Below are 26,189 nucleotides of genomic sequence, written 5' to 3' on the forward strand. Positions count from 1 at the left end.
GGAGGAGACAGTCCAACGGACGGCTTCTGTCCCCGGCAGCCAGGCTTCACCTTTAGAAACACAGTCCAAGCCGGGCGTGGTGGCGCACGCTTGTCATCCCCGCGCTTGGGAGGCGGAGACAGGAGGATCGCGCAGGTTCGAAGCCAGCCGCGCGTGCTGGCTTAGGAGACCCTGTTTCCAAATATAAAATGTAAAAATAGGTCTGGGAGTGTAGCCTGGAAGTAGAACCCCAGTACCACCAAAAAAAAAAAAAAAAAAAAAGAAAGAAAGGCAGTCCTTAGAGCCTCCTGTTATCTCCAAGCCCGGCCTAGACCTTTGGAGAGGGAGAGAGGAAGCCCCTCCCAACACGGCAGGCCCACGTGCCTCGCCTTCTCCCCGGACACTCTGGTTTCCGCTCTTCCCCAGGCCCTGCCGGACCTCACAGTGCCCCGGGATCATCTTCCCCGCTTCGTAGGTGATTAGATGAGTTAATGTGAGTGACGTACTTAAACTCGCGCTTGGCACATCGGAAGTGCTCAGTAAACGTCGCTGTCCGTCACCATCATCTCTAACCCTTACCACGGGCCTGGTTCGTCACTTGCCGCGGGTAGAGCTCTTTCTAGTTGTTTCCTTGAACCTTCCATTTTGTCCCAGAAATTGTGCTTCATTATCCGCATGGGTTTAGCATGTTGCATTCTTCTAACTATACTACTAGTGAGAAATCTTACTAAATCTACCCTATAGTTAAGGAAACAGCCACTCAGAGATACGCTCACGAGACCCCGGAGAGTGACAACGTCCCGGCTCACGGCCTGCTTGGCCGCAGAGCCACCCCCCTACCAGGCTGGAGCAGTTCCCCAGGAGCGTTGATTCCTCCCAGTTTCCATGAACTCCTGTTCCTCGTTTCCTGCTTTCTACTGTCTTCTTCCTTCTACGTCTACGTTGTCTGAGTGTTGGAAAGGCTCCGCCTCGGGGCAGGTGCCGTGTGGAAGGTAGACGCAGCCAGCCAGGCCTGTAAAAAGAACTCGGGCTGGAAGTCCGAGAGCCTAGATCTTAGTGACTGACGGCCCGTGCACGCTGCCTTCTCCCCGTGACATGGTGTCCAGTGGCCCAGACCTGGTGCCCAGGACGCTGTCCTCCGTTGAAGCTTCACCTTTTTACCAGCACCCGGTCTTTGACCCGTAGCACACCCGTGTACACTGCCATTTATTTATTTATTTTTTAATTTATTTTATTGTTTTGGTGGTACTGGGGTTCCTAGAAGCCCTTCTACCTCCGGGCCACACTCCCAGACCTATTTTTACATTTTAATTTGGAAACAGGGTCTCCTAAGCCAGCGCGCGTGGCTGGCTTCAAACCTGCGCGATCCTCCCATCTCCACCTCCCAAGCGCGGGGATCACAAGCGTGCGCCACCACGCCCGGCCACTGCCACTTATTTCTACATAGACTAGGCCACTTATTCAGGAAACAGAAACCGAGTTCCTTCTATGAATCAGCAAAGAAAAGCGAGATATGGGACTCTCGTTGGATTTTTTTTTCTTCACCACTGAATTAAGCTCATTCATTCTTCATTTGACAGGTTGCCCGGTTTCTGCCTATATTAGGGATACAGCAGTGAGCAAATCAGAAAGGCCCCTCCCTCATGGAATTTTAGTTTGTTTTCTTTTTTTTTATAATGTGCTTTTATGGTGTATTATAGTCTCACATCAAAATGTAAATTAAGCTGACAGTAACATAGATGTACACAGCACTTGGTGCCCACTCCCGTGGATATTATTTTTTAAATGAAAGGTAGACAAATTTCTGACCACTCATGTATTTATTTATTTATTTTTTTTTATTTTGTGGGTCTGGGGATGGAACCCAGGGGCATTCGACCTCCGAGCTACGCCCCCTACCCTACTTTTTATTCTATATTTTGAAACAGGGTCTCACTGAGCTGCAAAGGGCTTAAGTAGTTGAGGCTGTCCGCGAACCGCGATCCTCCTGTCTCTGCCTCCCAAGTGCGGGGATTACAAGCCTGCTCCACCATGCCCTGCTCAAGCATATGTTTTAAAGGTAATGAAAAAGCTGGGTGAGGTGGCACACATCTGTGACCCCAGTACTTGGGAAGCTGAGACAGGAAGATCATAGGTTCAAGACCAGCCTCAGCAAATTAGTGAGACCCTGTTTCCAAATAAAAAATAAGATAGGTCTGGGGGTGTAGCTCAGAGGTAGAATGCCTCTGGTTTCTATCTCTAACACCACACACACATGCACACGCGCGGACACACACACACACACACACACACACACACCGTAATCACACACACCACAATCACACACACACACACACACACACACACCGTAATCACACACACCGTAATCACACACACCATAATCACACACACACCGTAATCACACACACCGTAATCACACACACACACACACACACACACACACACCCCGTAATCACACACACACACACCATAATCACACACACACACACCGTAATTAAATTTGTGGCAATAGTAACAGAACAAGTGAGGTGAGAAACGGAGCTGTATAGGAGCAAAGTTAGTTTTGCATACGACTCAAATTAAGCCGGAGTTCATCTGAGCTCTGTTGTCAAAAAATTAAGATGTTTATTGTAACTGTCAGCATAGTCATAAAGAAAGTACCTCAAAAATAATAGCAAACAAAATTAAAAGACTACATTAGAAGACACAGTTAACTCAGGAAGGCAGAGGTGGAGGGACCGAGGAGCAGGAGACATGGCCATATGGAAAGAAAGAGTCAAGTGGAGCCGGGCGTGGGGCGCACACTTTGATCCCAGCACTCGGAGGCCGAGACCCGAGGATCGCGGTTCGCGGCCAGCCTCAGCTACTCAGCGAGGCCCTCTGCAACTCAGTGAGACCCTGTTTCAAAATAAAGAATAAAAAATAGGGTGGAGGTGTAGCTCAGGGGTCGAATACCCCTGGATTCCATCCCCAGACCTGCAAAAAAAAAGTCAAGTAGCCGGAGGAAGCCCTTCATTATCACTTCCTGATTTTAAACTTACTCAAAGCTAGTGATCCGAGAAAGCTGGTCCCGGCAGAAGGAAAGGTGGACAAACCCATGGGATCGAGTCCAGGAAGAAAAAGACCTAGACATCCGTGCTCCACTCACGTAAGACCATTCAGCGGGGAAACACAGTCTTTTCAGCAAATAGTAGAGACAGCTGTAGACCCACATGTGGAAGGATTAACGGAGCTGAGCTCTCACCTCGCATCATGTAAAAGATGAACTCAGAATGGACCAAAGAACTACATGGGAAACAATAAAATTCTTAGAAGAAAATCGAGGCATACATTTTTGTGGCGGCCAACAGCTTTTAAAAGGCAGCTCCCAAAGCATAACCAACAAAAGAAAACAAGAGATGAATTAATTAGCCTTTACAGAAACGAAGACTTGCAGCATGGGGTGGACACCCGCGGTCTCTGCCCACACCACAGGGAGGGAGCGGCCGCACCCCCTGCCTGGTCTTCAGGACGGGAGCTGGGGAGCTGCCTTAGTCCATCGAGGCTCCTAGAACAAGACACCGTGAACCAGGCAGCTCACAAATAAACTTACTTCTCACGGTTCTGGAGCCCGGGAAGCCCAAGGTCAAGGTGCCAGCCGATGGTGCCTGGTGAGGGCCACTGATGGCCCGGATGGCAGCTCCTCCCTCCCTGTGTCCTCACGTGAGGGGGGCGGGGAGCCTCTGCTACGGGAACTCATCTCAAGGCACCACCTCCTGATAGTGTCACCTTAGCGTTAGGACTTCAGCAAGGAGGGGGACATACATTCAGGCCACAGCAGGAGCCTCACGACAGCCCAGAAGAGTGGACGTCTGGGCCCTCCACCTGCTCTGTGCTGCTGTGGGTGGCATGAGACTATATTTTTTCCCCATCATGTTGGAGTGGAATAGTTTATTATCTAAGTTTTCTTCTTACTCATCTGCCTATCTTGTGGTCTCTGGGCTATAGAGAAGCCTTGCCTTGGGACTTTTTGTTCCTGTTCCAAATATGGGGTATATAAGGCAAAAGAAAACATGGAGAGCCAGGTGTGGTGACACACGCCTGTAATCCCAGGACTTGGGAGGCTGAGACAGAAGGATCGCAGATTGGAGGCCGGCCTCGGCAACTTAGTGAGGTCCCCAGCCACCTAGAGAGAGCCTGTTTCAGAATAAAAAATACAAGTGCTGGGGTGCAGCTCGGAGGTAGAATGCCCTTTGGGTAGTTCCTGGTACCAAAACCAACCAAACCACACACCTCAGGGGACTCACCGCTATGTGTATTCTTGAGCGCCCAGGTGCCCTAGCCTGTCCGTCTTCTCTCTCCACCTTTTGGGTCTTCTGACATTTCCTTGAGTTTGATGTCCAGGATTTTAGTTATATGTAGCAGGAAGAATGGGGGATATATATACACTCCATCTTACCAGAAACAGAAGTCCTACAGTTGTCTTGTCAAGGTGAATGCCATAAAATAATGATATTGTATGTAAGCAACATTAGGAATCTGAAGAGAAGTTAAGATTAATTTTTTTTTGTAGTACTGGGGTTCTAGAAAGCCCTTCTACCTCCGGGCTACACTTCCAGACCTATTATATATATATATATTAAAACAGGGTCTCTTACACCAGAGCGGCTGGCTTCAAACCTGCGCGATCCTCCTGTCTCCGCCTCCCAAGCGCGGGGATTACAAGCGTGCGCCACCACGCCCGGTTTAAGATTAATTCTTAAGTGTAATTCATTAGATTTCCCAGGATCACTTAGTTTACAGTAAGGTTTTATTATTAAAAGTCTAGATTTGTGAATTCATTACTTCAATAACAAATACACACATATATTAAACAGTAAAAGCAGATAGGCCTTTTTTGTTCAACAAAACCATACTCTAAGAAAGGGGAGGTTTGGCCCAGTCATGTTTACAAAAAAAGTCATATTAATGATAAACATGTTCCCAAGGTTTTTTTGCAAGTACTAGAAACCAGCTCTTAAGCATTCCTTCCGCGTGTAGGGTGGAAGGAAAATGCCGCTGCCAACCTCAGGGACATAATATAATGTGGCTTATAGGTTAAGCACCTTTAACCAGAAATCTCATTTCCTTTTTGTTTTTATTTTTATTTTCTTTTGTAGCACTGGAAATCCAGCCCAGGGCCTCATGCATATAGGCTTGCACTGCACCACTGAGCTACACCCCAGCCCCAGCGATTTGACTTCAGGAATCTGTCCCAAGGGACTAATCCACACAAATGCTCAAAAACGTGTACACTAGGATATTTAACCACAGCAGTACTTTTTAAAAGAGAATGCCCAAAATATCTAGTACTAGTAAAACAATTACATAAAATGTAGCATATCCAGATGATAAGCTATTTGACCTTTAGTGTGTGTGTGTGTGTGTGTGTGTGTGTGTGTGTGTGTGTGTGTGTGTGTGTTTTACTGGGGATTGAACCCAGGGATGGTCTACCTCTGAGCATCACCCTTGCTCCTTTTTATTTATTTATTTTTTAAACAGACTCTCACTAGGTTACTAAGAGTCTAGCTATGTTGCTGAGGCTGCCCTCGAACTTGTGATCTCCTGTCTCAGCCTCCCAAGTACTGGGATTACAAGCATTCATTACCACACCTAGCTTGACCTTTATTTTATTATTTTATTTTTGTGGTGTTGGGGATTGGACCCAGAGGCATTCTATCTCTAAGCCGTTCCCCCAGCCCTACTTTGGTTTTTTATTTGGAAACAGAGTCTTAACTAAGTTTCTGAGGCTGGTCTCAAACCTGCAGTCTTCCTGTCTTCGCCTCCCAAGCACTAGGATTCCTGACTTGACTGTCATTTAAAATGATGAATTAGAAGTGTGTTTACAATATATCTGGAATAAACAAACCAAAAATCCCACCAAAAAACAAGTTGTAATCTTATTTTTATAAAGTAAATTAATATTTCCATCGAAATCTAAATTTATAGGCAGAAAAATTTATAGGAATAAGAACTTACGTGTGTGTAGTAATTGTTTCTGGGCCACAGAATTACAGGTGACTTTCTATTTTTTTTTAATCTATTTCCTAATCATTCTGTGATGAATATATGTTTAGTATTCATGTTCTGATTTTTGTCTGGGGACAGCAAACTGGATGTCAGATGTGCCCAGGGCCCCTTGACTTAGGCCCAGCTCATGTCTGCTCTGTGAACTTTGCTTCCAGGAAAACCTGATTGGCGCCCTCTTGGCCATTTTCGGACACCTTGTGGTCAGCATCGCGCTTAACCTCCAGGTAAGCCTGGCCAACACCATGCAGATCAGGTCCAGGAGGCCCGGCGGTGACCCGTCGGGGTCCCGCTGCCCCCTCTGTGCCTTGCCTACTCCATCTACAGGCTGCACCTGCAACGCGACCTTGAGGGCCTCTCAGAATCACTCTGGATCCTAGCCCGCCAACCCCACCCCATCTCAGGACCTCGCTTTCTCTCCTGAGCTTTGCAGTGACCTAACTGGTCTCTCTGGCTCGAATCTCACCAGTCCTGTTGACCTTGCCGCGGGCTGCCAGGATTACCAAGGCACTGTCACATCACCGCCCCTCACTTACAAGTCCTTGGTGTGCCCTGCAGGGGCTGCTGCGGAGGCCTCTCCCGGCCCCTTGGCTGTCTGTGTCTGTGTCCACGCGCAGCAGTGCTCTGGAGCACTCCCAGGAGGGTCTGGGGTACTGGTCCCACCGAGAGCAGTGCGGTGGGGAAGAGGAAGCGTTAAAGCCCCTAGAGGCGGCCTGCAGCCCCAGGGAAGTAGGAGTCATCGGATAAACCCCAGGCTCCTGTCCTTGGGTAGATTTCTTCAGGGGGTTCCCAGTGGTGCCGGGCCCTGCTGCCCACAGGAATGCTCAGCTCGCAACACACCACCCATCCATCCTTCTGCAACCCCTGCCTCACTTCCCCCTCCCTTACCTGTGCTCCCTGAAGCCCCCTCCCCTACACGCCACCGGCTCCCAAGCCCCTGTCTCAGGCTGCAGAAAACCCAAACTGATAAATCCCTCGCACACCGCTGACGGCTGGCCTCATTCGGGCAGTGTTACCCAGCTGCAGCGCCCGTGAGCAGCCCTCCCCGTGCCAGGCGTGAGGTTGCAGTCTCCCTGGACACACGTGTGCCTTGTGCATCTGGGCGGCTGAGCATATGTGTGTGCACGCTCGTGTACATGTGTGAGTTCTGTGTGCTCCTGAGGCCAGGGGATCCCATGGCTGCCTGCCTGGCCCGTTCTCTCCTCTCGGCAGACCGGCGTCTCTGCTTATTTACCTGCCTCCGTGCAGCCTGCCCGTGATCCTCCATAGAAGGCAGGCTCGACGCTCTAGTTCAACGTGACTTTCCTCAGTTACTGTCTCTGTTTCTAAGTACCAAGGTCACGTTTACAGAAAAAGAAAAAAGACAAAATATTGACCGTGTTTGAGCCAAGGATCTGCCCCACGGAGGGCATGGTTCATGGACACCCAGGTGGCTACCCGGCAGGTGTGGGCCCTTCTAGGAGGGAGTATGGCCAAGCGTGTGTCCCAGATGTGGGGACTCCAGGGAAATTCAGCCAGGGACAAAAAGGTGATCCCAAGTCAGGCATGGCCTGCACCGCAGACTGCTGCTGCCTGTGATAAGTGCTAGAAATGCCCACTTCCACGCCCCACCCCCGAGGCCCAGATGTATTTTTTTCAAGCTTCCCAGGGAGGGCTTGAGGATTCTCAGGGAGTCGGAGAACAACAGCCTTAGACCAGCCAGCTAATGCTCAGAAGGCTATGGCTGTGCTCTTTTCTCAGTCAGGGCTCCAGAAACCCTGCACAGGTTCCCAGATGGTTTTTCAAGGGAGTAGATTTAGTGTACGTGCATCATAGCATCTCCCCCTCCAAACATCCGGGCAACTCACCACCTCTCTCTCGGATTTCCAGAAATACTGCCACATCCGCCTGGCAGGCTCCAAGGACCCCCGGGCCTATTTCAAGACCAAGACATGGTGGCTGGGCCTGTTCCTCATGCTGCTGGGCGAGCTGGGAGTGTTCGCCTCCTACGCCTTCGCCCCGCTTTCGCTGATCGCACCGCTCAGCGCCGTGTCCGTGATAGGTAAGACCAGGCCGGCCTCCCGGACCTCTCGCTCCTAGCACTGTAGGACCAGCGGCCTTCTAGCCTCCCTCCAGACTTCTCAGGGAAATACTTCTTCCCTGTACAGAGGAGGAGACCGAGGCACAGGCAGCTATTTCCCCCGAGTCTCACGCAGCCGTGGCGTGCGGAGCCGGGCAGGAGCCGCTCTCCGCTCCAGAACCTGTGCAAGATTCAGAGTTGCCCAGACTTGCTAGTAAATACTTGCTAGCATTTCTGCCGCAGGAGGAAGAAAAACCTGAGCCCGTGCAGCTCTACGGCAGTAAGATAAACTCAGCCCTCGCAGGGTGAGGTGTCCTGCGCCTCCGCCAGGGCCACGGTCAGCTCGCTGTCTTCACACCCACTGCTCCGTTAGCAGCGCTTCCTCAGCTGCTGGTTCCATCATTCCCACACTCGCCAGGCCGACCTGTCAGAGCGTTTGAACCAAGGGGAAGACAAGGGAGCTTTGATGTCTGTGAGCTCACAGATCAAATAGAACCAGAGAAGAGATTGCTCTTAAAAGTTGTTAGTGGATGAGCAGACGCTTTGCTTCCCTTGACCCTCTTATAAGGCCTTCTTTTCCTTGACCCGCAAGGTGAACCTGGTCCTCAGACAGGCTGTGTTTTCCCCACACAGTAATTTTTTTTTTTTTTTTTTGGTGGTACTGGGGTTCCTGGAAGCCCTTCTACCTCCGGGCTACACTCCCAGACCTATTTTTACATTTTTATTTGGAAACAGGGTCTCCTAAGCCAGCGCGGCTGGCTTCGAAGCTGCGCGATCCTCCCATCTCCGCCTCCCAAGCGCGGGGATTACAAGCGTGCGCCACCACGCCCGGCCAGTGTTTATTTTTAAAGTGCTTACTTCAAATGCCTCCTTTAAAGCAGGTCATTGGCCTCGTCTCGGCCTCGCCCTGCTGTCTTTTGTCTCCATTTGTGGTACTGTCCAGCTCCTATAAATACTTAGGTTTGTACCCAGAGCTCCCTGCTCTGCCCAAGGCTGGGCTCTCTAGAGGATTCCCAGAACCTGTGTTCACAGGGAGAGGCACCGGGCCGAGCAGCTAGTACTTTGAATATTGGTCTTTGAATTTTAATCAATAACCAAATTCTTTTTGGGGGAATGGTTTGCTGGAGATTGAAACTCGGGGTGTTTTACCCACAGTGCTTTTTTATTTTCAAACCGGGTCTTGCTAAGTTGCCGAGGGTCTCACCAAGTTGCAAAGGCTGGGCTCAAACCTCCAGTCCTCCTGTCGCAGCCTTCCAAACACTGGGATTATAGGCATGCAACATTACACCCAGTTCAGTATCCAAATTTTGAAAAATAAAATATAGAATCATAATGATGAGATTTCAGATACCAGCCACTGGACATAGGAACTCTTAGAACTTCTGAGGCTGCTCAGTGAAAAATAATACTAAAAACAGTAATGCCGGGTGTGGTGGCGCAAGCTTGTAATCCCAGCATTTGGGACGCTGAGACTGGAGGATCACAGTTCGCGGACAGCCTCAGCTACTTAGTGAGGCCCTCTGCCACTCAGTGAGACCCTGTTTCAAATTAAAGAATTAAAAAAAAAAAAAAGGGCAGGAGGGGTAGCTCGGAGGTCGACTGTCCCTGGGTTCCATCCCCAGACCCACACACACAAAATAAAGAGTAATAACTACCTTCATGGATACTTAAGACATATCTATCATTGTTCCAGATACTATAATAATAATAATAATAATAATAATAATAATAATAATAATTATACTTTAGTTAGCATTTACTGTGTTAAATGATTTGCATGTATTATTTAATTGCCCCTATAACCCAAGAGTGGTCATTTTCATTGGTATGCTGATAAACTCTCAGAAAGAGACACAGCTGGCGCGGTGGCACACACTTGTAATCCTAGTACTTAAGAGGCTGAAACGGGAGAATCACCAGTTCGAGGCCAGCCTCAGCTACTTAGTGAGGCCCTCTACAACTTAGTGAGTCCATGTTTCAAAATAAAGAATAAAAAATAGGGCTGAGGGTGTAGCTCAGCGATAGAATGCCCCTGGGTTCAATCCCCAGTATGGAAAAGAAAAAAAAAAAAAAAAAAAAGAGGAAGGGATTAAAAGAGGGATGAAAAGAAGTGAGAAAAGAGAAAATTAGCTGATCTCTAGTGTTTGCTGATTTCTACAGCGTATAGATTGTTAGCTCCCGCTGTAGCTAACTTCGCGCCACTGATGGCCGCCTCTGTCTTCAACACTAACAAGCTGCTGCTGCTGCTGGATCCAGCACACCTGCCCCGTAGACCAGAGCCCTAGGCTCGGGGGAAGTGACTTACCCAAGGACACAGCGCCAAAAAGTAGAAATGGGCTAGTGATTGGGCCCGTTCCCAGCAACTGCCAGCCCCGTCCTTTAGGGCCGTCCACAGCCAGCGCGAGTCACTTGTGGACGTGGAAGGGTTGGAAAGAGAGAAGAACGAGGAGAATGTCGGAGGTGGGCGAGCGGTAGGAAGAGCAAGAGCCCCGGGTCCAGGCCTCGCCCCTCACCAGCCCAGTCTCGACTGGGCCCTTCTCCTCTTTCAGCCTCAGTGTCCCCATCTGTCAAATAGAACCAATAACACCACCCACTGCCAAGGGTGGACTTCCAGATATAACTTGTGTAAACCGCCTGTCGTACAGCGAGTCCTCCACACACAGTGCGCCTGGCTTGTAGGAATCCTCAGGAAGGCTCCCAGCGGGCCCTCCCTTCCTGAGATCCTAACGGAGGAGCAAGGGCTGGGCGCTCAGCCATGCGGTACAGTTGAGCCGGCGTGGGCCCGGGGTCTCCTTGACGGACGGCAGCCTCACTCCTTTCCCTATGAACTTTTTTTTCCCTCTTTTCCAGCTAGTGCCATCATAGGAATCATATTCATCAAAGAAAAGTGGAAGCCTAAAGACTTTCTGAGTAAGTGCATTGATCTGAACCTTCGCCTTCATTCCAGGCTGGCGCCTTTCACTGTTAAACCATTCACCCTGTTAGAGACCATCTGCCTCCCCTTCCCTTTGTGGTTCTGTGTTCCACTTGGGTCAGCTCCTAAGAACAAGTTTTATTTTATTTTTATTTGTTTACTTTGCAGTACTGGGATTAAACCCAGGGGCATTCTATCTCCGAGCTACACCCCCAGCCCTATTTTTTTTTTCTTTTTACTCTTTGTTTTGAAACAGGGTCTCAGTAAGTTGCGGAGGGCCTCAATAAGTAGCTGAGGCTGGCTGTGAACCTTCAATCGTCCTGTCTCAGCCTCCCAAGTAGTGGGATTACAAGTGTGCGCCACCACACCCGGCCAGGGCAGGTCTTTAAGCCGGCGGGCCCCAAGCCTGGCTGTGTGAGTCACCTAGGAGCCTTGTGGAATGGGCCTGTGTTCATTCCAATTCAGTTGACATTTATTGAGCACCTGTTGTTGGATTTTCAGAGTTCCAGTAAGAAGCACACTCCCTCCTTAACACAGTTCTAAAGCAATGGGGTCACACCCAAGGGGCCAGAAGTTCTTCTTTATGGCTACTTGGTGTGTAGCCAGTAAACTTGTCACAGCCCCTCCCCACCCCAAAGACCTCAAGCTCCCGATCAGACCTGGGATCAATCTCCCCAGAGAAATATTTTGGTTTGCAGAGTAGAGATAACTTACCCCAAATTACTGCCTCACATAGTTTGGGGGCAGAAAAGAAAGAAAAAAGAGCAAAGCCCCGATGTTTAACCTTTCTTCGATAGGTTAGCTTCACCCAATTGAGAAAAATGGGCCAATAGGGTAAGAGGCAGAAGTGTTACTTTAATGGAGGTCCCTCTGCATGGAAACCCAAGGAGTGGGGAAGAAGTGTTCCTCCCAAATCACTGACTAGTGCCATGCTCTGCTGTAGGCACTGAGGATGTGGTGCAAGATTATGGGGTTCCTTTTCTCATAGAGACGTGTGTGTGTGTGTGTGTGTGTGTGTGTGTGTGTGTGTGTGTGTGTGTGTGTATTGGGGATACAATAAACCAGTGAACAACCAGATACACAAAATAATTTTAGGTTAGAATGAGTGCTTCAGAAAAAGAAGGCTTCTTGATGGGGGACTGGGGAGATGGGGACACTTTGCCTAGACTGGCCAAGGGTCAGACCCTCTGAAGAGGTGGCTTTAGAACCCTTCCGGGAGCCTGTCCTGCCCGGGTCTGTGGGCAGCAGGTGCGGATGTCTGGAGACAGGGATACACTGGTGCACTCAGTGTGAGCAGGCCAGTCAGGAGGCTGGTGAGTGGAGAGGGGAGACCATGGGTGTGTGGGGACTGGAGGTGAGAGCCTCACAAGCCGTGCTGCGGAGGTGAGGAGGGATGATGGTGGCCTGGGCTCTGCCCTAGGGACTCTGAGGCTGGAGCTGGGGTCTGGGCCTTGAGATTCTTACAATGCTCCCTCAGAACAGGATGTATACTGCTGGACACAGCCTGCTCTGAAATGCCTCCAAGAATGAGAGGGGCTGGTGAACGGGTAAGGGGGTTAAGAGTTCACTGGCAGGCACTAAAGCGCCTGCCATATATATAACCAACCCATACAACTCTTTCGGCTTTTCTGCGCTTCTGAAAATCTTAAAGCAGAAACTCAAAGGGAAGATGCACCCGAGGTGTTGTGTGGGTACACGGTCAGATTTGGGGACCACTGTCTGAATCATCCACCCAGGAGCGTGGCCCTGGCCACTAACCATCTCCTACAAGTTTGGGGGGCAGAATATTGACAATTTTTAGATTAACCCCTCAGGAGCGGGTTAAATAGCCAGTGAGGAAAAGATGAGGTCATTTTTAAAAAGCGTGTGTTAGGTTGTAGGTCTACTTTTGATGTTTTGTTTTATTGGGTGTATTAGCTGGTCCGTAAAGGAATCCTAGCTTTAATATGTTCCCTGTAAAGGGCATGTGAAAACCACAGTGAACGCAGCCACCAGAGCCAGGCACAGTGGTACACCACTGGAATCCCAATACTTGGGAGGCTGAGATGGGAGGATCACCGGTTTGAGGTCAGCTTCAGCAATTTAGCAAGACCCTTAGCAACTTAAATCCTGGTTCAAAATTAAAAAATAAAACAAAATCAGGCTTAGGGCCATAGCTAAGAGGTAGGACACCCCTGGGTTCAACCCCCAGTACCCTCCACACACACAACACACGCGATGCAGTTCCAGAAACACAAGCAGTCTAAGCCTTGACGCGGCCAGAATTCTGGCCCTGTGCTGATGGGAGCGTACATTGGTTCAGCCTCTTTGAAAACCATTTGACAGAGCCGGGCATGGTGGCGCACGCTTGTAATCCCCACGCTTGGGAGGCTGAGACAGGAGGATCACACGGGTTCGAAGCCAGCCTCAGCTACTTAGTGAGGCTCTCAGAAACTTAGTGAGACCCTGTCTCCAAATAAAATATATATATATATAAAAAAAAAGGTCTGGGAGTATAGCCCGGAGGTAGAAAGCCTCTGGGTTCCACCCCCAGTACTACCAAAAAAAAAAAAAAGAAAAGAAAAGAAAACCATTTGACAGTAACTACAAACCCAGCAGCCACGTAGCCAATGGCTGGGGAATTCCACTGCTCATTATACCCAAGAGAAATGCACATGGGCGTTTCCCCAATGACATGTGCAAGATATTCATGGTAACTTTATTCTGATAACCTAAAACTGGGGACTTCTCCAGTGCCCGTCAACAGTAGAGTGGCACAGTGTGTCATGCTCACACAAAGGGCCACTGTTCCCCAGTGAGGATGAGTAAGCTGTGTCCCCACACCGCACAGGCGGGTCTCACAGGCAGTGCTGAGTGAACGCTGCCACCAGAGAACAGCAGATAAAAGCCTGGCAAGACCTCAGCGTCATTGCAAGACACGGTGACATTGTGCTGGGAGTAGGCGCTGGGTTTGGAAGGGGACTTGTGGGGAGTTGGGGGTTCTTTTTTTTTGTTTTGTTTTTGCAGCGCTGAGGATTAAACATGTGCTAGGCAAGTTCTCTGCCACTATGCCACACCTCCACCCCTAGTTTGGGTCCTTAGAATATCTTCTCTCTCGGTCTAGGTGGGTTACATGAGGGTGTCCACCCATCTCACCTTATAAGAATTTGCCCAACACTTTTTATTTTCTTGTGGTAATGGGGTGGAACCCAGGGCCTCACTTCTGACAGGCAAGCGCTCTTTACCATTCAGCCACATCCCCAGCCCACCAGTATGCCTGCCATACTTTACTAATTTTTTAAGGCTTAAAGAAAATGTTTTCAAAATAGCATTAAGGAAGATAATTGGTTTTATAAAATAAAAAAGTAATCCTAAATACAAGCAGTGCCAGCTCAGGGTGTGCTGCACAGGAAACCCACTCTTTCATTGCCGAGCTTGTCTCCTGAGCCTCGGCCTGCAGTGCTGAGTCCCTGACGGCCTGTCCCTCCCTGCAGGGCGCTACGTCTTGTCCTTTGTTGGCTGCGGTCTGGCCATCGTGGGCACCTACCTGCTGGTGACATTCGCACCCAACAGTCACGAGAAGATGACGGGTGAGAACATCACCAGGCACCTCGTGAGCTGGCCTTTCCTCTTGTACACGGTAAGAGAAGCCCCAGTTCTCCACCAGACAGGGAGGAGGGGGATCGAGTCCTGGAAACCGGGAACCTGAATACCCGGGAATCGGGGATTCCCTGGGTCATGGTTCCCAGCAGTGGGGGCTGCCGTGAATCGTGGCCTGTCTCACAAGACACTGAAGACTCTCTCTCCTTGTGATTGAGGAGAGAACATAGTTCCTAGGGAAGTGCTTATGTTTTCATGTGCTGAACAATGTCTCAAACCAAACATAGTAAAATGCCTGTATGTGTGTGTGTGTGTGTGTGTGTGTGTGTGTGTGTGTGGTACTGGGGGTAGAACCCAGAGGCTTTCTACCTCCAGGCTACGCTCCCAGACCTATTTTATACTTTATTTGGAAACAGGGTCTCACTAAGTTGCCGAGAGCCTCACTAAGTAGCTGAGGCTGGCTTCGAACCTGCACGATCCTCCCGTCTCAGCCTCCCAAGCGCGGGGATTACAAGCGTGTACCACCACGTCTGGCAGAATGCCAGTTTTATTTACTTATTTATTTTTTGGAAGGTGAAAGTTTGTACATAGAATGTATCTCTGAAGACCTGGATGGAACAGAAATTCCAGGCAGTTGTCTTTGGAAGATGGACTTCTGATCCAGTTTTCATTGACCCTTCACCTTTCTGTGTTACCCAACATTTCTACAGTGACCATTGGAAATTTTTATGATCAGAAAAGTTAACGTTTAGAATAACTGAAGACTATTATTTATCCCAGAGTCACAGAGCTTGGAAAAGCCAGCGGGAAGCCGGGAGGCACTGGACACTGTCCCGCGCCCCCGGCGGCACTCAGGCCTCTGGCCCGGTTGTGTGCAGGTTCAGGTCTGCTGACCTGATGAACCGGGCGGGGCCAGGGCCTAAGGCGTTTGATGAAGCCACTGGCATGTTCTGACTTCATGTCCATGCCATGCTAAGCAAAGCTTTTATAAATCACCTGAGATTCTCTCCACAACCCTAAAAAGTTAAGTGTTCTCCCCATTTTCTAGATGGGAAAACTGGGGAGTGGTTAACTACATACTCAGAGTCTTCAAGGGCAGAGCTGGCCGTGCAGGGCAGCCCCACCCGCCCTGGGTGCCACCTCCTTCCTGTGGCCAGAGGGGAAAGGCGTTCCGTTTTCCTCTGGTCTGAGCAGCCAGGGCCCGATTGAACCTAGAGGCCCTGGAACATCCTTCTTCCTCAGCCTACAAAGAAAGGATGGATTTCCCCAAGACTGGGGCTGTTCACCTCCCTGCCACTGGCAGCCCCTAAGCTTCCCTAGTGGGCCTAGAGAAGCAGCCACAGGACGGAGCCAAAGACCTGCCTCTTCCAGCGAAGCCGCATCCCAGGGCAGGCCGCTCACTCAGAGGTCCTGGGCGCAAGTCCCGTGTGTGCTGTGTGGCCTCGGGCGAGGCACTTTCCTCCGCTGTTTCCTTCTCTGTAAAATGGCGAGACTCACTGGGCTTAGGGTTATCCTTGGGAGCCACATGAGGTAGCGTGAGGACCACCAGCGCGCGGGCGATGCTTAGTGATTCAGTGTGTCTTACTTCACAGGACAGTGAGCCCGTGCTGCCCGCTGCAGAGATGTGCCCAGATTCAGTCAGTATTTATTGGGTGTTTGCCCTCTGTGTGTGGATATCAAAAGTCAGTGAGCTACACTCTGTAAAACACGGAGATTATTGCTAGTAACCCAAAATGGCCCAGCAGACCAGTGTGCATTGACGACGGTGACAACCAGATAAAATCTACTCACCAGAGCAAAGACCAGGAAGAAACAGGACATGAAGACAGCTTGTGTGTTATCATCTGTAATGATAAGGAATTTTTATTTTTTATTTTATTTTATTTATTTATTTATTTATTTATTATTATTATTTTTTTTTTTTTGGTGGTACTGGGGTTCCTGGAAGCCCTTCTACCTCCGGGCTACACTCCCAGACCTATTTTTACATTTTCATTTGGAAACAGGGTCTCCTAAGCCAGCGCGCGGCTGGCTTCGAACCTGCGCGATCCTCCTGTCTCTGCCTCCCAAGCGCGGGGATTACAAGCGTGCGCCACCACGCCCGGCAGGATAAGGAATTTTTAAAATATTTCTCTTCAAGCCGGGCATGGTGGTGCGCGCTTGTAATCCCCGCACTTGGGAGGCAGAGTCAGGAGGATTGTGCAGATTCAAAGCCAGCCACGCTGGCATAAGAGACCCTGTTTCCAAAAATAAAAGTCTGGGAGTATAGCCCAGACTTATATATTTATTTCTCTTTAAGCCGGGCATGGTGGTGCGCGCTTGTAATCCCAATACTTGGGAGGCTGAGGCAGTAGGATTGCAGGTTCGCAGCCAGCTTCAACTACTTAGTGAGGCCCTCCACAACTTAGTGAGACCTTGTTTCAAAATAAAGAATAAAAAAATAAGGCTGAAGATATAGCTTGGAGGTAGAACAACCCTGGGTTCAATCCCCAGTACTTAAAAAAAAATGTTTCTCTTCAAAAATGCTTATTCTCCAGTACTTAAAAAAAAAGTTTCTCTTCAAAAATGCTTATTCTTAGCAAGACCCTTCTTCTAAATAAAAAATAAAATAGGACTGAGGGTATAGCTTAGGTAGAATGCCCCTGGTTCAATCCCCAGGAACACACACAAGTGCACGTGCGCGCGCGCGCGCGCACACACACACACACACACACACACACACACACACACACACTGACCATTCATGCTTCTGCATTGGTTTCTATACCAGACAAACTGGTGAGGGCTTGGAGTTACCACAACCAGTTTTCCACTTTGATCGTGTTGGGTGCTGAGGCTGGCTTAGCTTGGGAGGGTGGCCAAATGTCTGGGCCCTCCAGGGGTAAAAAGGATAAGTCATTGAGGTGGGGGCAGCCAGCTTCCAAAGTCCAGACCCTCACAGGATCTGACAGGTTTCTGCGATGCCGCCTCCTCAGCGTCACACTCCAGGCCTCTGGACCGCAGACGTGTGGCCTCGTGGGTAGGCACGTGGTCCCAGAGCCAGGATGCCCAAGGTTCAGCCTTTCTATGTTTGGTTCTACCATTTACTAACTTGGAATTCTGACTGTACCCAAATCACAGAAATTTTTGTGCCGAAAGAAATTGTTAACTCTTGGAGCCCGGCACCCTAGTGTTCATTCTTGTCTGATTCTGGTATCTGGCGCCACGCCATGTTATCGGTGTACAGATGGAAGCGAGAAAAAAAGGACTGTTTGGCTGCTGTGATGAGTTTAGCATAGGTAAAGCGCTCTTCACAGCACCTGGCCCGGGCCTTGGCAGGTGCGCGCTCTGACCGTGCCCTGGAGAGTGAGATGGCTCTCCTGAGCTCACAGAGCAGGCAATGAGGTTTGCGAGTCAAGCGACGTGCCCAGGGCCACACGACCAGTGGAGAGACAGGCCCCAGCCGGCCTCGGCGTTCTAACTCCAGACGTCTCCCTCTTGCCATGGCACCGGCTGGGCTGGGGCGGGGAGCACCCCTCGTGCTCTCCACCAGGTTGCTCAGAGCCCGTGTCCCCCTCTTGGACCAAACCCGGCTCCGATGGGGAGGCCGGCGGAGCAGTGAAGCAGGGCGAGCATCTCAGTCCAATAATGGGGGCGGCCCTTCTCCCTCAGCTCAAGGCAAATAGGGCATTGTCCTGTGCCATCCGGGGACCAGACGCGTTCACCCAGGGGCCCCCCGCCCGGGTCTGTCAGTGCGTTGGAGGCGCAGGGGCTGCCCGTGATCTGGGAGCTGAGTGGCCGCGGCCTCCCCTCCCACTCCCTGCAGCTGGTGGAGATCGTGGTGTTTTGCCTCCTGCTGTACTTCTACAAGGAGAAGAGCACCAACAACATCGTCGTGATCCTCCTCTTGGTGGCGCTGCTCGGTAAGTGGGGCCCCGGGGGCTGGCGTTTTGCTGCCACTAGTCCCAAAAGGAAACGGGAGAGGGGTTCTGTTGACAGAGCTGGGGCCTCCAGATGCAGGCGCCACTTGAGGAAGCCCAGGGTGGTCGCTCCATGGGCCACCCCGAGGAGCAGGGTCCCTGCTGACCCTGGGCCGCTCAGGTCCTTTCCGGCGCTCCTGCTCAAATTCCAAGTCCCCCAAGTGCCAGGAACCAAGGCTCCTGCGGTGATCGAGTCAGACCCCCTGGTCCTCGGGGCAGAGATGGGCGCGCTGGCAAGAATGTAGGCCCAGGGAGTTTACAGAGGAAGAATAAAACTGGGTCAGGAGGAGAGTTCAGAGGTCATCTCAGAGAAGGTGGAGGTGGAGGAATGCACCCACTGGGCCTCGTAGGCCACCGAGCACCCCAGAGGTTGGGGGTGCGTTCCCCAAGCAAGAGCAAAGCCAGGTCTTGTGTTCGTTCTCTCTCTCCCTCTCTCTCTCTCTCTCTCTCTCTCTCTCTCTCTCTCTCTCTCTCTCTCTCTCTCTCTCCTATAGAAGGATGGATGCTCTGGAGGACATGCTTCTGAGCCAGGTTGAGAACAGGCTATCCCTGCGTGTAACTTGCTATGCCAGACAGAGCAGGAGAAAGATGAAAGGTTCCCTGGGTGTCTCCTCTCACTGACACTCTGGCCTCCAGGCTGGCAGCTCCCCCTCATCAAGCCATACCTCACCACTCTAAAGATGGGCACAGGAGAGCCCCCAGAGGGCAGCGAGGACAGGGGACGTGGGGAGATGAGGACAAGGGTCTTATTCTCCTTCTGTCCTCCCTCCTGCCCTCCAAGAGCCCGCCACTGCCACGGGGCATAAACCACGCGGTTAACTGTCACTGGGGACAGGCTGTGTTATTTTGATTTTTTTGAAACACCTTTATTGAGTTAGAATTTATATACCATAATGTTAAGCTGCTCGAAGTGTACACGTCAGTGGCACACGCCTGTAACTGGAGTATTCGGGAGGCTGAGATAGCAGGATCCCAGGTGCAAGGCCAGCATCAGCAACTCAGGAAGACTCTTCAGCAACCTAGCAAGACCCTGTTTCTAGAGCCGGGCGTGGTGGCGCACGCTTGTAATCCCAGCATTCGGGAGGCTGAGACCTGGAGGATCGCGGTTCGCGGACAGCCTCAGCTACTTAGTGAGACCCTCTGCAACTCAGTGAGACCCAGTTTCAAAATAAAGAATAAAAAATAGGGCAGGGGGTGTAGCTCAGAGGTCGAATGCCCCTGGGTTCCATCTCCAGACCCTCAAAAAAAAAAAAAAAAGACCCTGTTTCTAAATAAAAAATAAACAAGGTGTGGGGCATAGCTCAGAAGCAGAATGCCCTTGGGTTCAGTCCCAGCACCACAAATAAATAAAATAGGGCTGGGGCATAGCTCAGAGGTAGAACACCCCTGAGTTCAGTCCCCAGAACCATGAAAACATGTGTGTCGCTTCAAAAATAAATCTTTGCGCCGACTGGCAGCCACTGCCCACGCCCCGGCCTCCCGGCCTGGCAGCCTCTGTTCTGCACTTTCTCCCGGAAGAGCTGCCTCTTTGAGCCCCTCCGTAAGTGGAGGCGATGGGCCTCCCGCGCCGGCCTGAGGTTCTCGAGGCTCATCCCGCTGCCGCGGGACCCGCTCCTTCGTTCCTCGGAGCCGGTTGGCCAAGTGGGTCAGAGGGCCTGGGTCTCGGGCGTCCGCTCTGTGTGAGTAGGAAGGCCAGGGGGTTCTGAGGCAGTGGGCCGTCCCCGTCCCGCTGACAAGGGCAGGCTGGTGACACGCGCCTGTTCTCAGTGGCTGCTGCTGTTTGGAGACTCCAGTCTAGTGGTCGAGGGGCCAGAAGCCTCCGTGCGTGATGGGCTGTGGGTGGGGAAAAGCCAAGGAGCAGCTGAGAGGCCCGGGAAGCAGAGCAGCTGAGCCCCGGCCGGGCCTCGTCCTCTCATCTGGGGCTGTTTCTTTTACTGCCTGTTTGGAGGGGGATCTGTGAGTCACCGTGAGAAGCCATATCTGTGCCATGAAGTAGGTCCACGGTCTCCACAGGGAGGTGACCAAGATGGCCCGCTGGGTATGTAGAAAGAAAGTGTGAGAACTTACAAAATTTGCCATCCACCTTTTTACTTATTGATTTGGTGCTGGGGGTGGAACCCAGGCGTTTGCCACCTCTAAGCTCAAACTCAGGTCTTTTTACTTTTTTTAAATTTTAAACAGGGTGTTGCTAAGTTGCTGAGGACATTGCTAAGGCCTCAACCCTGCAGTCCTCCTGTCTCAGCCTCCTAAATACTGGGATTATAGGCGTGCGTAACTGCACCCAGATGCCTTCTAAGTTATATGTTTTGTTCATGTTTTATAGTGTATATACCATACAATATCTATGCATTACATGAGTAAAATTTTGAAATACATAATACACATATATTGGGAATTAATGTGCATATGTAAAAGGGGGTACAATCTAAAGCAGTGGAAACTTTTTTGGAGTAAGGAAATATTTGTAGCAGGCATGATGGCGCACACCTATAATCCCAGTATTTGGGAGGCTGAGACAGGAGGATCACAGGTCTGAGGCCAGCCTCAGCAGCATAGCCAGACTTTCCTCAGCAACCTAGTGAGACCCTGTTCAAAATAAAAAGACCCTGTATAGTTTGGAGGTAGAATGCTTCTGGGTGCAGTCCCCAGTCCAAGGAAAGAAGGAAAGAAGGAAGGAAGGAAGGAAGGAAGAGGGGGGGGGAGGGAGGGAGAAAGGGAAGAAGGAAGGAAGTTGGTTCAACTGAGAGGGAAAGAAGGAAGGAAAGGAAAAGAAGAGGAGGAAGGAGGGAGGGAGGGAGGAAGGACAGGTGACCAAGTCCTCAAAAGCAACAGCCCCTGAGCTTTTCGTGCACCATATATTTCTCTGTCATCGCCTTGAGACTGATAGTCAAAAGAACCCATGAGTCCGTCAGAGCCCTGGGGCCTGCACCCTGCCGGGGTACGGCTGGGCACTCGGTTTTGGAGACCCAGCCTCGGCACCCATCGTCCCATTGCATTGGCGTTGGGCGGCGACTCTGGGCATGCCTGGCGGTGCTCTGCCCCCCCCCTGCGGTGCGTCCGCAGACGTGACGGGCATTCGCGGGAGGGGTCACGAGCCCCAGCTGCACCGCCTCTGCTCGCTGTGCGTCCCGGGTCGACTGCTGGCATGCGCGGTCACTGCCAGCGAGTCCTGCAGGCTACAGTCCCGTCCGACCCTGGCAATGCCCTGGCCTGCGTGGCCTTTGTTGCCATCCACAGGCTCCATGACGGTGGTGACAGTCAAGGCCGTGGCCGGGATGCTGGTCCTGTCCATTCAGGGGAATCTGCAGCTGGACTACCCCATCTTCTACGTGATGTTCGTGTGCATGGTGGCCACCGCCATCTACCAGGCCACGTGAGTCGCCGTGCTTTCTCTCTCCCATCTTGACAGCCTGGTTACGTCTGGTCCTGAAGCCGAGGCGAAAGCGGAACATTTGGTCATGGGGTAGAGCGAGGAACAGTGAGGAACTAAGCCTCGAGGGGTGCTTTCGTGTGTGGCGCCCATGCTTCAGGCTGGGAGGGCTGTGTGGTCAGAGGCAGCCTCGCTCCCCACCCCCCTGGGCAGGCACTCCAGCTGCCACTCCGCCCCCCCTAGGAGGAGGTGGAAAATGAGAGTTGTCCTTCCGTGTCCTCTGGAAACCTCCCCTCCATCTTCCCAACTGGAAGAGTGTGTGTCCTTTCCTCTCTCTAAGCACAAGAGCTCAGTGAGAGCAGGCGTGGTGACACACACCTGCCATCCCAGTCTCGGGAGCATCACAGGTTTGAGGCTGGTCTCAGCAACTTATCAAGACACTCTGCAATTTCCTGAGTTTGTTTCAGAATAAAAAATAAAATAGTGCTGGTTGTGTAGCTCAGAGGTAGAACACCTCTGGGTTCAATCTCCAGTAAAACACACACACACACACACACACACACACAATCTCTAGTAACACACATACAATCTCCAGTAACACACACACACATAATCTCCAGTAACACACACACACAATCTTCAGTAACACACACACACACACACAATCTCCAGTAACACACACACAATCTCCAGTAACACACACATACACACAATCTCCATTAAAATGTGCACACACACACACACGTCCTGCATCGAGGCCTAGGTCTTGGTCCTATTTGAGCCCCGGCGCCCAGCCAAGGGCCTGGAAGTGGGCAGGTGCCCTGGGGATGTTGCGGTGGCCAGCCCGCGAACGGACATAGAACTCAGCGTGGCAGGTGAGGCGAATGCAGCAGGAGAGGCAGGCTCAGGCTGGGGCTGCGCTCGGCGCTCACAGCCACGCACCCGCAGCCCGCTGCCTAGGGAGCCGAGCGGAGCCGGCTCTCCTCTGGTGCTTTCTAGACCTAATACGTTTGGTCCTCACAACACCCCTCAAGGCGAGAAGATACTACTCTTGTTTGCATATGGGGAACTGAGTCACAGAGTCAAGGCCAGGAGTGGAGAGCCGAGTGGAGCCCAGACGGCCAGCTCCGGCCTGCGGCCCTCTTCCCTCGCTCCGCTGCCTCCCGCTCAGCTTCCCTGGGGCCCAGATTCTCCATCAGACACAAGAGTCCAACATGAGACACCTAAGAGAACCCAAGGAGCCCAGTGCGGTCCCCAGGGCGACCCAGGGCGGATCTGCTTCTTTCCTGCTGGTTGTAATGACTGCTGCTGCTGTTATTTTTGTCCTATTACAAAATTCTAGTCGCCCCCAGGGAGCCCCTGCCCTGCAAGGCTCTGTGCTGAGCGCTCCAGGGGTGACACACATGACCCAGCCACCCCTGCCCGCCTTGGAGAAGCTTCTCCCAGTCAGCACAGCCCCCTGGGGGCCCTCGGCACGGGGCCAGTCACTGACCTCAGGACAGTCCCGGCCCTGGCGGGGACACAGCCCAGAAGCAGTTACGCTGAGTGTGAGTATGTCATGGTGCAGAGGAAGGACAGAGGCCATCTGCCGCGCAGGCAGAGTCGCTCATACACACAGAGATCGGAACTGGCGTCAGTTTTCTCCTTTTCCTATTTTTATTGCAGTGATCACATTATTTTTGAATCATGAAAATTTTTCTTAACGATAATTACATTTGCTGGGCATGGTGGCGCACGCTTATAATCCCAGCATTTGGGAGGCGGAGTCAGGAGGATCGCAGGTTTGCGGCCAGCCTCAACTATTTCGTGAGGCCCTCTGCAACTTAGTGAGACCTTGTTTCAAAAGAAAGAATAAAAAATTGGGCTGGGGGTGGAGCTTGGAGGTAGAATGCCCCTGGGTTCCATCCCGAGCACCGCACACACACACACACACACACACACACAATAATAATAGTAATTACATTAGACAAAATTGACAAGTGTAATAGTTTCTTGGGGGTGGAGTGCAGAAGAGACCCAGGACTGGCCTGCTTCAGGGGGTGCAGTGGGGAGAAGGAAGGGCATTTCAGGTGGCAAGGTGGAAGGGAGGGGTGGTCCTCTGGGTGGGCCCCAGGCTGTTAGCCAGGGTGGACCCCGGACCTAGCGGTGCCCACGACACCTGGGCTCCCTCACAAGCCCAGGAACGTCCTCCATGCTTCACCTCCATGGTTCAAACCCGACTCCAGCACCTGCCGCCTCCTGCGCCCAACGGCATGCCTTTGTCCTGCAGGTTTCTCAGCCAGGCCTCGCAGACCTACGACTCCTCCCTGATTGCCAGCGTGGGCTACATCCTGTCCACCACCGTGGCCATCACGGCGGGTAAGGCATCCCGCCTCCTACCCCGCATCGCAGGCCTTGCCCAGTGCCGGGCGGCCGGTGCTGCTGCAGGATCTGCCCGGCAGAGTTACAGTGGTTTCCTGCAGATCATGCAGGCCTTGCCGCCGCAGACCTGGGTTTGCACCCAGCACAGATGCACACCAGCTGTGTGGCTCTGGGAAAGTCACTTAAGCTCCCCGGGCCTCCTTTCCATGCTCCTAAAATGATTATGGAAGAAATGACCTGGGAAAGCTGGAGGGAGGGTACTTGGAGCTCTGTGCCATTATGTGAGTCTACTATTATCTCTAAATAAAAAATCAGGCCAGGCACGGTGGCACTTACTTGTAACCCCAGTACTTGGGAGGCTGAGACCAGAGGATCACCGGTTCATAGCCAGCCTTAGCTAGCTAGTGAGTCCCTGCACAACTTAGTGAGACCCTGTTTCAAAATAAAGAATAAAAAATAGGGCTGAGAGTGTAGCTCGGAGGCAGGATGCCCCTGGGTTCAATCTCCAGTTTTGAAAGAAAATAAAATATGGAGATAAGTGGGTTCTAAGAGGGTGGGGAGACAGTCTGTTCCCCTAACTGGCTTTTAGTCCGTTCTTCTAATATTTTCCCAGACACAGTCATAGTATTCTTAATGGCTCTAGCTTCCTGCAGAGAAGAGCCGAGCCAAGTCTTAGCCTGTAGGTGGCTGATCTGGCAGCAGCTCCCCGATGGCTTTCGCTCTTTGCTGCTGCAGGCGCCATCTTTTACCTGGACTTCCTCGGGGAGGACGCGCTGCACATCTGCATGTTTGCACTGGGGTGAGTTGTGCGCCGGCCGGGCCGCGCGGGTAGGCTCAGCTCCGGCGGGGCCGCCTGCTCCCCACGACGGCTGCTTTCACTGTATCCTTTAGAGTTGGGGCGCTGCTGGGTTCGGAGCTTTGTACCTGGAGGAAAACGTTTTACTCCCAGAGAGCCTTACCTCCTCTCCTTTCTTCTCATCTGGGCTTTAATCTTCTTGTCATTTCCAAAACAATCACATTTGACCCCTGTAGACCATCCACACCCCAGATCTAAGAAATGCATTTTGAAGTCCCATGAGAGACCCTCGTTGTGCAAACACCAACAGGACTGATAGTATTCTGTGTTGGCAAGAGGGTGAGAACCAGCCCGCCACCTGCCGCACTGTTAGCAGTACTTTAATGTGGGGGAAATCAGTAACACCAATACAAATTTAAATACTCATACTTTTTCTTTTTTTTTTTTTTTGCATTACTGGGGATTGAACCCCGGAACATTCTGCCTCCACCTTACACCCCAGCTCCATTTTATATTCTTTTATTTTGAGACGGGGTCTCACTGAGTTGTAGAGGGCCTACTAAGTTGCTGAGGCTGGCTGCAGCTGGCCACAAACCTCCTATCTCAGCCTCCCAAGTGCTAGGACTACAGGTGGGCACCACCACACCTGACTAACTATGTGTGCTTTTTGATATAGCATTCCTTTTGTAATATTTATCTTAAAAAATATTTGAGTGGGAGCACAAAGACACATGGCTGAAGCTATTTATAAATGTTCGTTTGTTTGTTTGTTTTTTGTGGTACTGGGAATGGAACCCAGGGGCCTTCTACCTCTGGGCTACACTCCCAGACCTATTTTATATTTGGAAACAGGGTCTCTTAAGCCAGCTGAGGCTGGCTTCGAACCTGCACGATCCTCCTGTCTCAGCCTCCCAAGTGTGGGGATTACAAGCATGCGCCGCCACACCCGGCTTAAATGTTTAAATTAGTTGTATAGGCTAACAATCAGAAGCAGTTCAAATGCCCAGCAGAACACAGGATAAATTAGTTATGGCATATCCATATGGTCGACGGCTCTGCCACCATTTGGAAACTGGCCCATGGGTACTGACACCGACCATGCCTAGGATCCTTAAGTCAAAAAAGCG

The 26,189-nt window shown here is 51.3% G+C and overlaps 1 protein-coding gene across 3 annotated transcripts in view; it reads left to right on the forward strand.

Annotated features, from left to right (window-relative positions):
* NIPAL3 (NIPA like domain containing 3) overlaps nt 1–26,189 on the forward strand; it is a gene marked incomplete at both ends in the record, with an annotated part of 41,941 nt that overhangs the window by 9,967 nt on the left and 5,785 nt on the right. For 2 of the 3 annotated variants that reach the window (XM_080693274.1, XM_080693275.1), the window contains 8 exons: nt 6,183–6,251; nt 7,894–8,065; nt 10,934–10,993; nt 14,471–14,616; nt 18,382–18,478; nt 21,773–21,908; nt 24,175–24,263; nt 25,002–25,065. In XM_080693274.1, the coding sequence (XP_080549400.1) occupies nt 6,183–6,251; nt 7,894–8,065; nt 10,934–10,993; nt 14,471–14,616; nt 18,382–18,478; nt 21,773–21,908; nt 24,175–24,263; nt 25,002–25,065 (833 nt within the window). The remainder of the gene's footprint in view (nt 1–6,182; nt 6,252–7,893; nt 8,066–10,933; nt 10,994–14,470; nt 14,617–18,381; nt 18,479–21,772; nt 21,909–24,174; nt 24,264–25,001; nt 25,066–26,189) is intronic. The other variant, XM_080693276.1, reaches the window with a different exon arrangement.

This window comes from Muscardinus avellanarius (genome assembly GCF_963383645.1).
Source record: "Muscardinus avellanarius genome assembly, chromosome: 3".
Lineage (NCBI taxonomy): Eukaryota > Metazoa > Chordata > Mammalia > Rodentia > Gliridae > Muscardinus > Muscardinus avellanarius.